The sequence below is a fragment of the Erythrolamprus reginae genome, chromosome 1, assembly GCF_031021105.1.
Source record: "Erythrolamprus reginae isolate rEryReg1 chromosome 1, rEryReg1.hap1, whole genome shotgun sequence".
NCBI classification, from domain to species: Eukaryota; Metazoa; Chordata; class Lepidosauria; order Squamata; family Dipsadidae; genus Erythrolamprus; species Erythrolamprus reginae.
The window spans coordinates 228,025,275-228,040,023 of NC_091950.1; the positions used below are offsets into that span (position 1 = coordinate 228,025,275).

Below are 14,749 nucleotides of genomic sequence, written 5' to 3' on the forward strand. Positions count from 1 at the left end.
CACTCTGCTAAACAAATAATTCCCTCAACACTGTCAAACTATTTACTAAGTCTGCACTACTATTACTACTAGTTTTTTCTCATTCCTATCACCCATTTCCTCCCACTTATGACTGTATGACTGTAACTTGTTGCTTATATCCTTAAGATTTTTATTAATATTGTTTCTTTATTGCTTATTTGAACCCTATGTCAATCACTAAGTATTGTACCACATGATTCTTGACAAATGTATTTTTTTTCTTTTATGTACACTGAGAGCATATTCGCCAAAGACAACTTCCTTGTGTGTCCAATCACACTTGGCCAATAAAATTATTCTATTCTATTCATTTGTATCCATTCACAAAGGCAGAGTGCTCCCTGTGAATAAATATTCAGAATCCAGACAGCTCCATTCATAAGCAAAGTGCTACCAGCTACAGCTTTCGCAAGGAGCGAAAGCTGAGCAGATTAAAGATATGAAAACAATGACACTTGTGTTTGCACTCTCTCATCCAACCTCAAGGATAGGGCATGATCTCCCAGACACAATGGGGGTCAGGGAAGAATAATTAGAATACTAAAAGAGCACTCTCAAGCACAGAAAGTAAATACAACCGACCTGGACACCGCTCAGACACAAAGCCCTAAAACCACATAAAACCCACCACTCACCAGGCTGTTTTGTTAGTTTTCCTAGAACCAGTTATTGCTGAAATAGCTTCTGACCACCAATAAAGAAAACCTTTTCAAGTAGTGGCACCCTTGTTTCTTCTAGATAGGGACTCAAGCCAATTCTTCCTATAAAAGGTCATAAAATGGGACATGGGTTAACTTTTATGCTTAGCAATGGTAATGTGGGGGGTCAATTGTGATTGTAAGTGGAAGATTACCTGTACAGTATATCAATCCAGAGGCCTCTCCATCTTATTGCCATGCCTCTAATATTCAAGAAGCTCCCTTTTCACTGTGGAAGAGCGCACAGAGTGGGCCTTCTCCGGGTCCCGTCAACTAAACAATGTCGGTTGGCAGGCCCCAGGGGAAGAGCCTTCTCTGTGGCGGCCCCGATTCTGGAACCAGCTCCCCCCAGAGATTAGAATTGCCCCTACCCTCCTCGCCTTTTGCAAACTCCTTAAAACCCACCTTTGTCGTCAGGCATGGGGGAACTGAGATATCTCCCCCGGGCCTATACAATTTATGTATGGTATGCTTGTGTGTATGTCTGTTTAATAATGGGGTTTTTTAATATTTTAAATTGTAAATTATTAGATTTGTTATAAACTGTTTTTATTGTGTTGTGAGCCGCCCCGAGTCTACGGAGAGGGGCAGCATACAAATCAAATAAATAAATAAATAAATAGCCACCAAGATCTTGTGCAGTCTGGAAATGCAATCAAGACGTGCCTAGTGGATAACCTATATTTAACAGACTAACTGAGTTGGAAGAGACCTTAAAGGTCATCTAGCTCAACCCCTGCCCAAGCAGGAGACTCTACATCTGCCTCTACCTAGGATCGAACTCAAAAATCTGATTGTGAGGCAAGAATTCCACCTCTAGGCCTACGTTTCAGATTGTCTATCACAGTGTTTCCCAACCGGTGTGCCGCGGCACACTGATGTGCCGCGAGACATGATCAGGTGTGCCGCGAAGAAAGCAGCTCAGCTTCTGGTCTCGAAACTTTTTGCGAAGAGCAAAAAGTTGTGAGAACGGAAGCTGAGCTTCCTTCTTAGCGCCTTCCAAGTTTTCCGGCAACTGCAGCGCCCCGCCCAGCTGGAGCTTCCCTGGCGGCTGCAGCAGGTGAGCTTTGGGGCCTGGTGGGAGGATAGCGGCAGTGGAAGGGCGGCACGCAGCGGGAGGGTGATGGTGGCGGCAGCGGCAGCAGCAGCGGGTAGTAGCCCCCCCTCTCCCCCCTCTCTCCCCCTTTTTCTCAGCAGCCTCAGCGGGTAATAGCCGTGGGGCGGCGGCAAGATCGTCAGCTGTGAGGCGGAGCTCCGGAACAGGCACCAACGGAACAGGCACCAACGGGAGAGAGAGAAAGATAGCAAGAGAGAAAGAATGAAAGAGATAGCAAGAGAGGCAGAGAGAGCAAGGGAGAGAGAGACATAGAGGGAGGGAAGGAGGGGGAGAGAAAGAGCAAAAAAGAGGAAGAAAGAGGGATGGAGAGAAAGAAGGGAAGGAAGAGAGAGAAAGAGGGAGGGAGAAATAGAGCAAAATGGAGCAAGAGATTTTTTTTGGTCCAAACTTTTCTTTAGGGCCCCCCCCCCCCCGTTCAGTGTTCCCCAGGATTTTGAAAATATGGATAATGTGCCGCAGCTCAAAAAAGGTTGGGAAACACTGGTCTATCATAGCCATGTCCTAATACATTGCCATGTTGACAATTGCTTTTAACTAAATACCTCATTATAAATTTTTTGCTTTTCCCTTGGTGTAGTATGTATGTGGCCTTATTCTTCATGATAGTTACCAACATAGTGTTATGAACTTTACCATCTTTTTTGAAGGGGTTTACTGTATGTGCACTCCTCATTTCTGTCTCTCTTACAGTCTGTCCTTGAGAGAAGCTTTTTCTATGAGAACTAGGAACTCATTGAATCAGGCATTCATGCTTATTTATGTCCAGCAGGGAGGTTAGTACACTGTGGTGGTCCTGATGTGATCTTTCTTTTTATTGTTAAAGGCACATGAATTCTATCAGAAAAAAACTGCAGTAACTATAATGCTAAAACGTACAAGACAAGTGAGGAAGTATTTAGCTATTCCTTTCTCCTTTTCCAAAAGCAGGACAATTTTCTCAAGGAAAATTTGAAACACAATCTTTTGCCAACAAAGCACTTGACTGACATAGCTATGATGACTCAGGTGCTGATTAGGTTTGCTATAATTGATTTAGTCTGGGTTCAGATGAAACACATAATCATGTTCTGCTTGCACTAGAGATGATATAGCACAGAGAGCAAAGAGTTGGGGGGGGCACTGAGCTGATGTCAGTCTATGTGGTGATGTCACTGCAATGAGAAATAGATTTGGCCAGCACTAGGCTTTGCTTATTTAGCTGGAGGTTGAATTAGGCAGTGACCAGGCACAATAGAAAAACTGGTGCCTTCTTCCTTCCCTTCCCATCTCTTCCTCCCTCCCTCCCTCCCTCTTTCTTACTCCCTCCTCCCCCACCAGTAGCATCGTGACCAGTTAGGAGTTAGAAAGCTCTTTTATTGTCTTGATAAAGAGGCTACATAAGCTCTTGATTTATGTCAGGAAGGAGATGCCAGCCCATGACATGGACTGTGATGTCTCTTCTCTAGTTACCTGTGTAGTGGATATAGAGGTATTTACCAATGAAGATGTGAAGGTATGTGCATGTCTTTCATTCTGCAGAGATGCTTCTGACAAGGACAAGAATGTTTGATGTCCTGCAAGAAAGCAGATCAGATTGTCATGATTATTACCATAACAACCAGAATATTGGGAATCTTGTATGAAAAAATTAGGGAGCTATTTTTTTAAATCTCACTTTTAAAATGGATTTATGATGTAATTAATCTAAGAGTTGCGTCACAAATGAAACCCTAATTAAATGGAAAGTTCTGCTTTTTTCAATGTGATGCTTACACAATTGACCTATCTTTTTAAAGTAAATAAAGGAATAAATTGTAAATGTGTATGGATGTGTGTTTTCTGAGTATAATTGTTCTGTGCTGAAGCTGGGTTGACCTTCAGGTGTTTGTATGTTAATGTATTGTTTAACTGAAAAAAATATTTATGGCTTTGTACCACATAGCCAATAGTTGAGTGATTCACCCAAATTAAAGGATTATTTCTGCCAAAGTTGGATAGTTTTACTTTTTTGCATAACATTTTGAAAACTTGAGGTGCATTTCTCTGATTTCTTATCGGTCTCCTGTTGTGTATATCGATAGTGATTTTTTTCCCTTTCCCCTTAAGATGTTGCCAAACATCTTAAAACTTAAAAAGAATATTGTGAAAACTATTAGTGTATGTAGTGAGAAAATCTTTTCTTTTAAGTGATACTTGTAAAGAGCAAAGTGCATTGTATCTGTCCATCTCACTACTGCAGCATAAAGGAAAGGAAAGCCCTGAAGAAGCAGGCAAAATAATTACTACAAATTGTTTTATTTTCTGTAAATTGTATTGTGGCAGAGGATGGATAAAATGTATTATCAGTTTGTTTTTTAAAAACTAAAATTCTTAATACGATAAGATCTAGTATTTCATATTCACACTGTGCAATCAATATACTTTTAAATAGATTTATTCCTTTAGGGAGCATTTGATAAGATGAAACTCCACTTGGGTCCTGATTTCTTTCTCTTCATTGGGGTTTGTGTGTGAAAGAGGAGGGAAGGGGGGCTTATGCATGCAGTATCTTCTGTTTGTTGCAAGATGAGATTTGATGTAGTCTACATAATGTAAAGATGAGGATGTAATCAAATACTAGAAATTTATTGGAATACCTAACAGCATCTCGATCAAAGTGAAGCATCTCTATCAACATTTAACTATTGTTTTTCTTTTAAGGCATACCCAGAATCCAAAGCCATGGTCAAAGTCACTGCAGTATATAATGGTACTCCAAATATAGCCAGGCTGGGAAAAAAGTGAAGGGATGATCACCAGATTCAGTCTTTGAGCAGTTTTCAATTAAAAGCTTGCCGGATGACAGGAAATACTCAACGTTTTGTTATCTATGTAGAAATACTTATTCTTACATAAGAAAAGGCCTCCATTCGGGTTTATTTCAAAACAAGCCATCAAGGACAAGGGAACGAACAATTATAAACAGGGGTCTTCAAACTTGGCAATTTTAAGATTTGTGGACTTCAACTCCTAGAATTCTCCAGCCAGCAGAGCTAATGTTAGCATAGCTGACTGGAGAATTCTGGGAGTTGAAGTCCACAAGTTTAAAGTTGCCAGGTTCGAAGACCTCGAGCTATATGTTACTCATATAGTTGATGCCACATAAATGAAGTTCTTTGGACAGGAAAAAAGAAAGTTGAAAAACGTTGGGCATATTTGTTGGCAGCTTATAGTCAGGAACACTCAGTTTGGATCCTGTAAATCCATTCCATAATGTAGGTTGAGGGGCAAATGTTACAAAGCTAATCCTAGGGAAAGAAAAAAATTGCAGCAGTGATTTCCAAGGAGAATCATTTGGGGTATCCACATGGACAAGGTCAATCATTTTCTTGGCAAAAATGCCAGTAGACATTGGGAAGGAAGAAGCAAAAGTAGTGAAGGAATTTAGTCTCCATTACCAGGAAGCTACAAAATTCTCCAAAGGCTGCTCTTAGAAGGATTCCTCTCTACTTTTCATCTAGAGTGCTGATGAGCCTGTGCAGTGATTTGTTTTTCTCCATTGGTTGCTTTTCCCTTTTGATCTCCTCTGTTAGAGAAGCACAGGATAGGCCTCTTTTGCTCCTACCATTTTTGAATTGATCAAGGTAAAATATAGTTTCCAGGAGCAGCAATGGTGACTACTTTGGCTGATTGCTCATTTTTCTGAGCAGCAATGGTGCGTTGCTCTCGGTTCAGCCTGGTTCTAAGAAAGGCTCTCCCCACCCAGAAGTGTTTCACACAGCATAAACCAATAGTAAAGGATTTTAGAAACCATTACTGCTGAGAAGGTAGAGCAAAGGGCAGCAATAGAGAAGACAAGTGGCAGCAGTTGTCATTGACAACACGTGTGCATTTGGAAAGGCAGTTATCAGAAAAGTAAGGAGAAGCCACTACCAGTAGTATTTTACATAGTCAAGTTAATGGGCATGTTGCTGAACACCTCCCGCCATCCCCACCCCATTGGGCAAGTCTCGCTCTTAAAAATCATTTTTTCACAAGTTATAACCAACAGGTAAACTGTTTTTAGATATTATCAATGAGGCTATACTGCTTCTATTTTATAATTTAAATTTTCTTTGCTAGCAGCAGAACTCTATCTATCTATCTATCTATCTATCTATCCATCCACTCATCTATTTCCATGCATCCATTCATCCATCCAATGAAAGAGTGATGGAGAGAGAGTGGGAAATGATATTTAGTTTAATGTATATAATCTGTTTAGTTCTTCCTATTGCGAAGAAAATCTAAAACAAATTAAAGAATAAATTACTCAGTTTATCAAAATTCTCATACAAGCTACTGTAACAATAATGATTAATTGTTTACCAGTTTAGTTTGCCAGTTACAAGTAAAAGAATTAAATAACTTGTACGTGTTTCCAGAACACTGACAGAAAATACATCAAAGCATTTGATGTAGATTGAATGCCAGCACCCTCCAGAAGAAGTAATATTGTCTCCATGGCTTAGTTGAGGACTTCCTGTAACATTTAGATGAAATAGGCCTATTGTCTAATCCAGCAGGGTTCCTCAATTGTGCTCACATTGAATATAATGACACAAATCATGAGAAACTATACAATCATGAAACCAGAGCAACTGATGTAAGAGCAGATTATACAGAGGAGTGCTACATCAACATGATGGTTTTATTTCAGCATTAAAGGGTGTGCTGTAGCCAATCAAAAAGCATATAAAATACATCAGAATCTAAACAATAATAAATATAAAAAGCTAAAATATATAAACAAAAAGTATATAAAAGCAACATCTGAAATCTTGTAAGTTTTTATAATTATATCATTATCATGAAGGGATTGGATACTGTAGCCTAGAGGATGATTCTCTGCCTTACAAGGCAAAGGTTGCAGGTTCAAGTCCCAGTGGGTATGGCTAGCTGATGAGGCCAAAATAAGGCCAAAATAGATCTATCCTAGTCTCCCTTAATTTTCAAATTCAACAAAAGCATGGGCCGAGAGGGTATGGCTAGCTGATGAGGCCAAAATAAGGCCGAAATAGATCTATCCTAGTCTCCCTTAATTTTCAAATTCAACAAAAGCATGGGCCGAGAGGCAAAAAGAGGAGCTGTGATGTTCCTTCAATATACCAGGGTGATTCGACACAAAATGTAACTCTTCCCTGGTACAGAGCTGAAGGGATTGGATACTGTAGCCTAGAGCAGCGTTTCCCAACCGGTGTGCCGCGGCACACTAGTGTGCCGCGAGACACAGCCAGGTGTGCCGCGACAGCGACAGCTGGGCGGGGAGCTGCCGGTGCCTCCGACCTCCCGGCTCCTGCCCGATGCCGCGGTTTCTGGCGCTCTCCTGCTGCGCCCCAAAGAAGGAAGGCAGGAAGAAAGAGAGCTTCATTCTTCCTGCCTTTTTCCCGCCTTCAATGGTGTCGGCGGCAAGTGTCCTTTGGGGCCCGGTGGGAGGGCACTGGCAGCGGAAACAGGCTGCCGGCTGCAGCGGCCCCGGGCACCGTTCCCTATAGGCTGCGCACGCCAACGCACCCCAAAATGCCCCCCGCGCACCCTTTTCCAGGGGCGCACAGGGAGCCGCGACCACCCGCCCGCCTGCCCGATTTCCCTCCGCGCGGCTGGGGACGCGGATCCACCGCCCTCGCCAGCCCGATCTCCCTCCACCCGAGTGGGGAGGTGGATTCGCCGCCCCTGCCAGCCCAATTTCCCTCCAGTGGCTGGGGACGCGGATCCACCGCCCTCGCCAGCCCGATCTCCCTCCACCCGAGTGGGGAGGTGGATTCGCCGCCCCTGCCAGCCCAATTTCCCTCCAGTGGCTGGGGACGCGGATCCACCGCCCTCGCCAGCCCGATCTCCCTCCACCCCAGTGGGGAGGTGGATTCGCCACCCCCGCCAGCCCGATTTCCCTCCAGTGGCTGATCTCCCTCCGTGTGGGAGGGGGGGCGACGAACCGACGACCGGGGGCTGTCCGTCCGTGTTGGGTGGTGCAGGGCAGGCACAGGCAGCCCCAGGGGAGAACAAGGGAGGGAGAGAAAGGAAAGAGAGAGAAAGGGAGGGAGAGAAAATTGAATGAAGGAGGGAGAGAAAGAAAGAGTAAGAAGTAGAAAGGATAGAGAAAAAGGAAGAGAAAGGGAGGGGGAGAAAGGAAAGAGGGAGGAAGGGGGGAGAGAAAGAAGATATGAAGGAGGGAGAAAAAGAAAGAGAGATAGAAAGGAAAGAGGGAGAGAAAGGAATGAGAGAGAACGGGAGGGAGAGAAAGGGAATGAAAGAGGCAGAAGGGGTGAGAGATAGAAAGGATAGACAGAAAGGGAGAGAAAGGAAAGAGAGAAAGGGAGGGAGAGGAAGGAAAGAGAGATGAGAGAGGAAGGAGGAGACAGAAAGAGAAGAAGGAAGGAAGAGAGAAAGAAAGGGATGGAGAGAGAAAGGAAGGAAGAGAGAGAAAGAGGGAGAGAGAAATAGAGCGAAAGGGAGGAAGAGAGATTTTTTTTATCCAAACTTTTTTTAGCGCCCCCCCCCCCCCAATGTTCCCCAGGATTTTGAAAATATGAAAAATGTGCCGCGGCTCCAAAAAGGTTGGGAAACACTGGCCTAGAGGATAATTCTCTGCCTTACAAGGCAAAGGTTGCAGGTTCAAGTCCCAGTGGGTATGGCTAGCTGATGAGGCCAAAATAAGGCCGAAATAGATCTATCCTAGTCTCCCTTAATTTTCAAATTCAGCTTAAACATGTGACACACACACACATATATATATATCTTATGTCGGATCACCCTGGTAAAAAAAAACAAAAAAAACATTTAACACACACACACACACACACACACATATATATATATATATATATATAAATTATGATAATGATATAATGTTCGCCTGAGAACAAGGACCAGAAACACCAGCCTGAAGATGACAAGTGAGACCTCGTCGAAACATCGACAGAAATTTCCAAATCCTACACGGGAAGAAACCCGAATATACCAAGACCGTCATACCTGTACCCGTGAAAATCTACGGATATATATATATATATATATATATATATATATATATATATATATATATATACACACATACATATATCAGAGACTAAATATTATATATATATATATATATATATATATATATATATATATATATATATATATATATATATCAGAGACTAAATATGATATATACACCAGAGATTAAATATGATAATTATAAAAACCTACAAGATTTCAGATGTTGCTTTTATATATACAGTACTTTAGATTTATATCTTTTAGCTTTTTATATTTATTATTGTTTAGATTCCGATGTATTTTATATGCTTTTTGATTGGCTGCAACACAGCCTTTAATGCTGAAATAAAACCACCATGTTGATGGTGTATATTATTATTATTATTATTATTATTATTATTATTATTATTATTTGCATTTATATGCCGCTCAACTCCAAAATGAACTCTGAGCAGCTAACAACGGTTATAAATACAATACAATATATGTATATTTGATTGTACCCTGCCTTCCTTGTGCTGGTCTTTGACCATAATAAATATTTGATTTGACCTTGCTGATTTAATTTGATTTGATTTCATCTTGCTGTCTGCAGACAAATACTGCTTCTACTCAGCAGTTTTGTCTCCTTACTCCCAGGGAGGGAGGCAAGGTGACCAAGCACCTCTCTGGTACTGAAGGCACGGCTGTTGGCTTTACCTTCTCCTTGACTCAAGGTTGGCTTTAGTAAAATTGTCACTATAACCCACCACTCCTCAATTGTGCAGTATAGTGTAATTTGCTCTAGACGTATTTCTCCTGAAAGCAAAATTGGCAAAGGACTTCCTCCTTTTTCCTCTCACTCTTCATTTCCATGTGCTGATTAAACATGGTTCCTTATCTATGTTACAATATGGATTTATAGCATATAAAATGCATACTAAATGTCTGACTTATTTCCTCTATCTCCCATTTATCATTTATTTCCCAAATATTTATCATTCTTTGCCTACTTGGGTTGGAAGCCAACACATAAGCTTAAACTGATATTTTAAAGAGAGGAACACCACATTTCCTCCTCAGCAATGTAATTCTGCAGGTGATTACTAAGTCCAGTAGTGGATTGCTACAGGTACAGCAGAGAACAGCGCACTGGTAGCAAATGGTGCACTGCACTTGCAGCTTCGGTTCTCTTGCGCACACGCATGCATATCCCAGCATGTTTGGGCTTCTGCACAGAGAGCAAAATCTTGTGAGGGGATGCACATGTGTGTGAAATTTTAGCGATTTTTTCAGCGAATCTGGGTAACTCTCTAACAAACAATTCGCATTCAGAAAAAAACTATCCTGCAACCTGCAGCTCCTCCACTGCAAAAACATATGGAAAACTCATCTAGATCAAGAAAAATAAATAGATGCAATTTATATTGACTTCTGCAAAGCCTTTGATTCAGTGGTCCATGACAAACTACTCCTAAAACTCAAATCCTATGGCATCTCAGGATCCCTCCACAGCTGGATTACAACATTCCTGTCAAACAGACAACAAGTGGTCAAAATAGGAAGCACCATATCCACCCCTGTCCCTGTTCAAAGCGGTGTTTCACAAGGTAGCATACTGGGTCCAACGCTCTTCATTCTCTACAATGACATTTGCGATCATATCACAAGCAACTGTGTTCTCTTTGACGATGATGTAAAACTCTTCAACACCACCAATAATACAACTCCTCTTCAAAAAGACCTAGGCTCTGTTTCTGATTGGTCTCACACATGGCAACTCCAAACCTCAACTAGCAAATGCTCTGTCCTACACATCGGCAAGAAGAATCAAAACTCCAAATACAAACTGAATAAACAAATTATTACAGAAAACCCCACTTGGTTAAAGACCTTGGAATACTAATAACAAAATACTTAAGTGCCAAAGCCCACTGCAACAACATCGCCAAGAAGGCTTCAAGAGTTGTTAACCTAATCCTAAATAGCTTCTGCTCCAGCAATCTCACTCTACTTACCAGAGCTTACAAAACTTTCACCAGACCCATCCTCGAATACAGCTCATCTGTTTGGAACTCATACCGCATCTCAGACATTAACACCCTCAAAAATGTCCAAAGATACTTCACTAGAAGAGCCCTTCACTCCTCCACTCGAAACAGAATACCCTACGAAACTAGACTTACAATCCTGGGTCTAGAAAGCTTAGAATTACAATGCCTTAAACATGGTCTAAATATTGCCCACAAAATCATATGCTGCAACGTCCTGCCTGTCAACGACTACTTCAGCTTCAACCACAACAACACAAGAGCACACAACAGATTCAAACTTAATATTAACCGCTCAAACTTGACTATAAAAAATATGACTTTAGTAATCGTGTTGTCAAAGCATGGAACTCATTACCAGACTCCGTAGTGTCATCCCCTAACCTCCAACATTTAACCCTCAGACTATCCATGGTTGACCTCTCCAGATTCCTAAGAAAGTCTAAGTCTTCGGAGAGGGGCGGCATACAAATCTAAATAATAAATAAATAAATAAATAAAATGAATTTGTGTACTATGATATAAAATTAATAAAGGAAAGATTTTGGATATATAAAGATAATTTAGTCATAAAATTCAATTCTCTTCACTGTTATTTTTCTTATATTTATCACATTTACAGAGATACAATGGACTTTCAAGATAACTAGATGACTTTTTTACCATTACAGGAGAAATTTGAGAGATTGTTCCGTGCTTATGATGACCGTGTGACATTTCAACTGTTTAAAAGTTGTGGACGCATAAAAATTGACTTCAACAATCCAAAATCAGCTGCTAATGCTAGAACAGACCTTCATGAAACACAGTTCCAAGGGAAGAAACTAAAGCTTTACTTTGCAAAGGTAAGATCCTTTTTTATTCAAGCATTTTCTTCACACAGATGCTAATGAGGTAATTTAAATTTTGAGCATATTTATGTCAGAGAAGAAACCAGAACTAATCATAATAATGTGTGTATGAGTAAAGTGCACAAAATATGAATCAATTGCGCTGAATTGCGCTGAAAGGGACGTTGGAGGTCTTCTAGTCCAACTCCTGCACAAACAGGACACCCTATGCAATTTCAGACAAGTGACCATCCAGCCTCTTCTTAAAAACTTTTGAAAGCAAGCTGCTCCATTGGTTAATTGTCCTCACTGTTAGAAGTTTCTCCTTAATTCTAGGTTGCTTCTCTCCTTGATTAGTTTCCATCCATTGTTTCTTGTCCTGCCACAGCAGGGTCTTGATGCAACTAAGTCGACTCCCTCTTCTTTATAGCAGTCCCTGAAATACTGGAATCCAGGAAAGTTAACTTTAATCTAAGTAAGTTTGATACAGTGGCTAAGGTACCAGGTTATGCTAGAAACTAGGAGACTGTGAGTTATAGTCAGCCAGCTGGGTAAACTTGGGCCAACTTTCTCTCAGCCTTGGAAAAGATACAATGGCAATGGCAAACCACTTCTGAAAAACCTTGGCAAGAAATATTTAGGGACTAGTCTAGGCAATCTCTGAAATTGGACATGATTGCACGGAAGAAAAAAAACCCCTTTGCTCTGCCCCAAGATAATTGAAGCCAAAAGAGCAGCCACCTGCTAGACTAAACTAAAATTTAAAAATATTTTGATATCTTTGTCATGTTATAATCTATATTTTCTTTATGGCATCACTTATACAGTTTAATCTTGTCATATTGCAGGACCAACCAAATTTACATAGAGATAACATGAATGAATATAGCTGATGATGAAGCACCTTTATCAATATGTTTCTAAATATATTTCTAAATATGATAAATAAATGACTAAGATGCATGGGTTAGAATTTCCTTATATATAATGTGAAATCATGGGGGACATTTTTAAGAAAATAAGAGAGTTGGAAGGGATATTAGAGATATTCTCATCCAACACTCTGCTCAAGCAGGAAACCCTATACCAGTTCAGATAAATTTTGGTCCAAACTGTTCTTAAAAATCTCCTGTGATGGAACACCCACAATTTCTGAAGACAAGCCATTCCATTAATTAATTGTTCTAACTGTTCTAATTTCTCCATATTTCAAAGTTAATTCTCTCCATCAGTTTCCATCCATTGTTTCTTGCCCTGCCTTCAAGTACTTTGGAGAATAGGTTTGTTTAATTTTTTGTTTGTTTGTTTGTTTAGTTAGTTAGTTAGTCCAATACACAATAATATGCAATGAAGGTTATAGAGGATATAGTAGAGAAGAAATATGAGATATAGGAGAGACTATAGGACAGGGGACGGAAGGCACTCTAGTGTGCTTATGTACGCCCCTTACTGACCTCTTACGAATCTGGAGAGGTCAACCGTGGATAGTCTAAGGGTAAAATGTTGAGGGTTAGGGGATGATACTATAGAGTCCGGTAAGGAGTTCCATGCTTCAACAACCCGATTACTAAAGTCATATTTTTTACAGTCAAGTTTGGAGCGGTTAATATTAAGCTTGAATCTGTTGTGTGCTCTTGTGTTGTTGTGGTTGAAGCTGAAGTAGTCTTTGACAGGCAGGACATTGCAGCATATGATCTTGTGGGCAATACTTAGATCATGTTTAAGGCGTCATAGTTCTAAGCTTTCAAGACCCAGGATTGTAAGTCTAGTTTCGTAGGTTATTCTGTTTCGAGTGGAGGAATGAAGGGCTCTTCTAGTGAAGTATCTTTGAACATTTTCAAGGGTGTTAATGTCTGAGATGTGATATGGATTCCAAACAGATGAGCTATATTCGAGGATGGGTCTGGCAAAAGTTTGGTAAGCTCTGGTAAGTAGTGTGAGATTTCCAGAGCAGAAGCTACGCAGGATTAGATTAACAACTCTTGAGGCCTTCTTAGCGATGTTGTTGCAGTGGGCTTTGGCACTTAGATCTATAGTTATTAGTATCCCGAGGTCCTTGACCGAGTGGGGACTATCTGTGACTCCCTCTTCCTTGTGACAGCCCCTCAAATATTGAAACACTGCTATCAGGTTGCCCATTCTTTTCACTAGACTAGACATATCCAACTGGTCGTCATATGTTTTAGCCTCCAGTCCCTATTTTAATACTCAAAGCACCCTTAGTGGTCTAATGTTTATATTCATACCTCCCATTTTTAACTTTTAAGAATGCCTATAGACTCTTTCTGGGACATGGGACATTATTGCCAATAATGTTAAGAGGTTGCTCCGAGTTGCAGTATGTAAGATTTCCATTTCTTTCTTTTTATTATTAAATAGTCAGGTATGCTGTATAAATTAGCTGATGCAAGGAATCTTGTGAATGCTTAGACATCATTTTTTCTGCCCTTCAGCTCTAGGATTTCTACAGAGAGCAAAGTCATCCCTTTATTTTCTTTGCAGATCAAGTGTGGTACCAGCTGTCAAAAAGACAGATTTAGCTTCCATTGACCTTATAGACAGCTACATTAGCCCATCCCTTTGGAAAGAGGTGCAGTCTTCTTTTCTATTCTGGTGTTTTACAGATTAGTTGAGACTGAAACCAACAATCCTTTGGAAATTGGTTCCAAAAACATGGGGGGTATTAGACTTAACATAATTGTTTTATTCTTCTGTCCTTGCTCTCCTGAAGCAATACTGTACTCTGTTTTGCCCCTCATCTCTGTAAAGGTCCCGACTCTGGAGAATGATGGAGAAGGCTTCCACTTGGCTCTACCACAGCCTTCCAAGCAATTCCTCATCTCACCTCCAGCCTCTCCTCCTGTAGGTTGGCAGTCAAAAACTGATGATACAGCAGTCATCAATTATGATCTCCTGTATGCTATTACTAAACTGGGACCAGGTCAGTTTAATGATTGTTATTTTCAACTTTAGAAAGTGAAGACTAGAAAATGAAGCAGACATAATGGATGCTTATGTCTGCTATTATTGTTAAACTCACCATTCTTCTTTCCAATTGCATAAGACTGATCATGT

The 14,749-nt window shown here is 40.7% G+C and overlaps 1 protein-coding gene across 2 annotated transcripts in view; it reads left to right on the plus strand.

The window, feature by feature from the left end:
* RCAN2 (regulator of calcineurin 2) overlaps positions 1 to 14,749 on the plus strand; it is a 36,734-nt gene that overhangs the window by 19,593 nt on the left and 2,392 nt on the right. The window contains exons 1-3 of one of the 2 annotated variants that reach the window (XM_070732422.1): positions 3,152 to 3,328; positions 11,516 to 11,689; positions 14,444 to 14,615. In XM_070732422.1, coding sequence (XP_070588523.1) covers positions 3,242 to 3,328; positions 11,516 to 11,689; positions 14,444 to 14,615 — 433 coding nt within the window. In that variant the 5' untranslated portion in view covers positions 3,152 to 3,241. Of the gene's footprint in view, positions 1 to 3,151; positions 3,329 to 11,515; positions 11,690 to 14,443; positions 14,616 to 14,749 lie in introns of those variants that run through there. The other variant, XM_070732423.1, reaches the window with a different exon arrangement.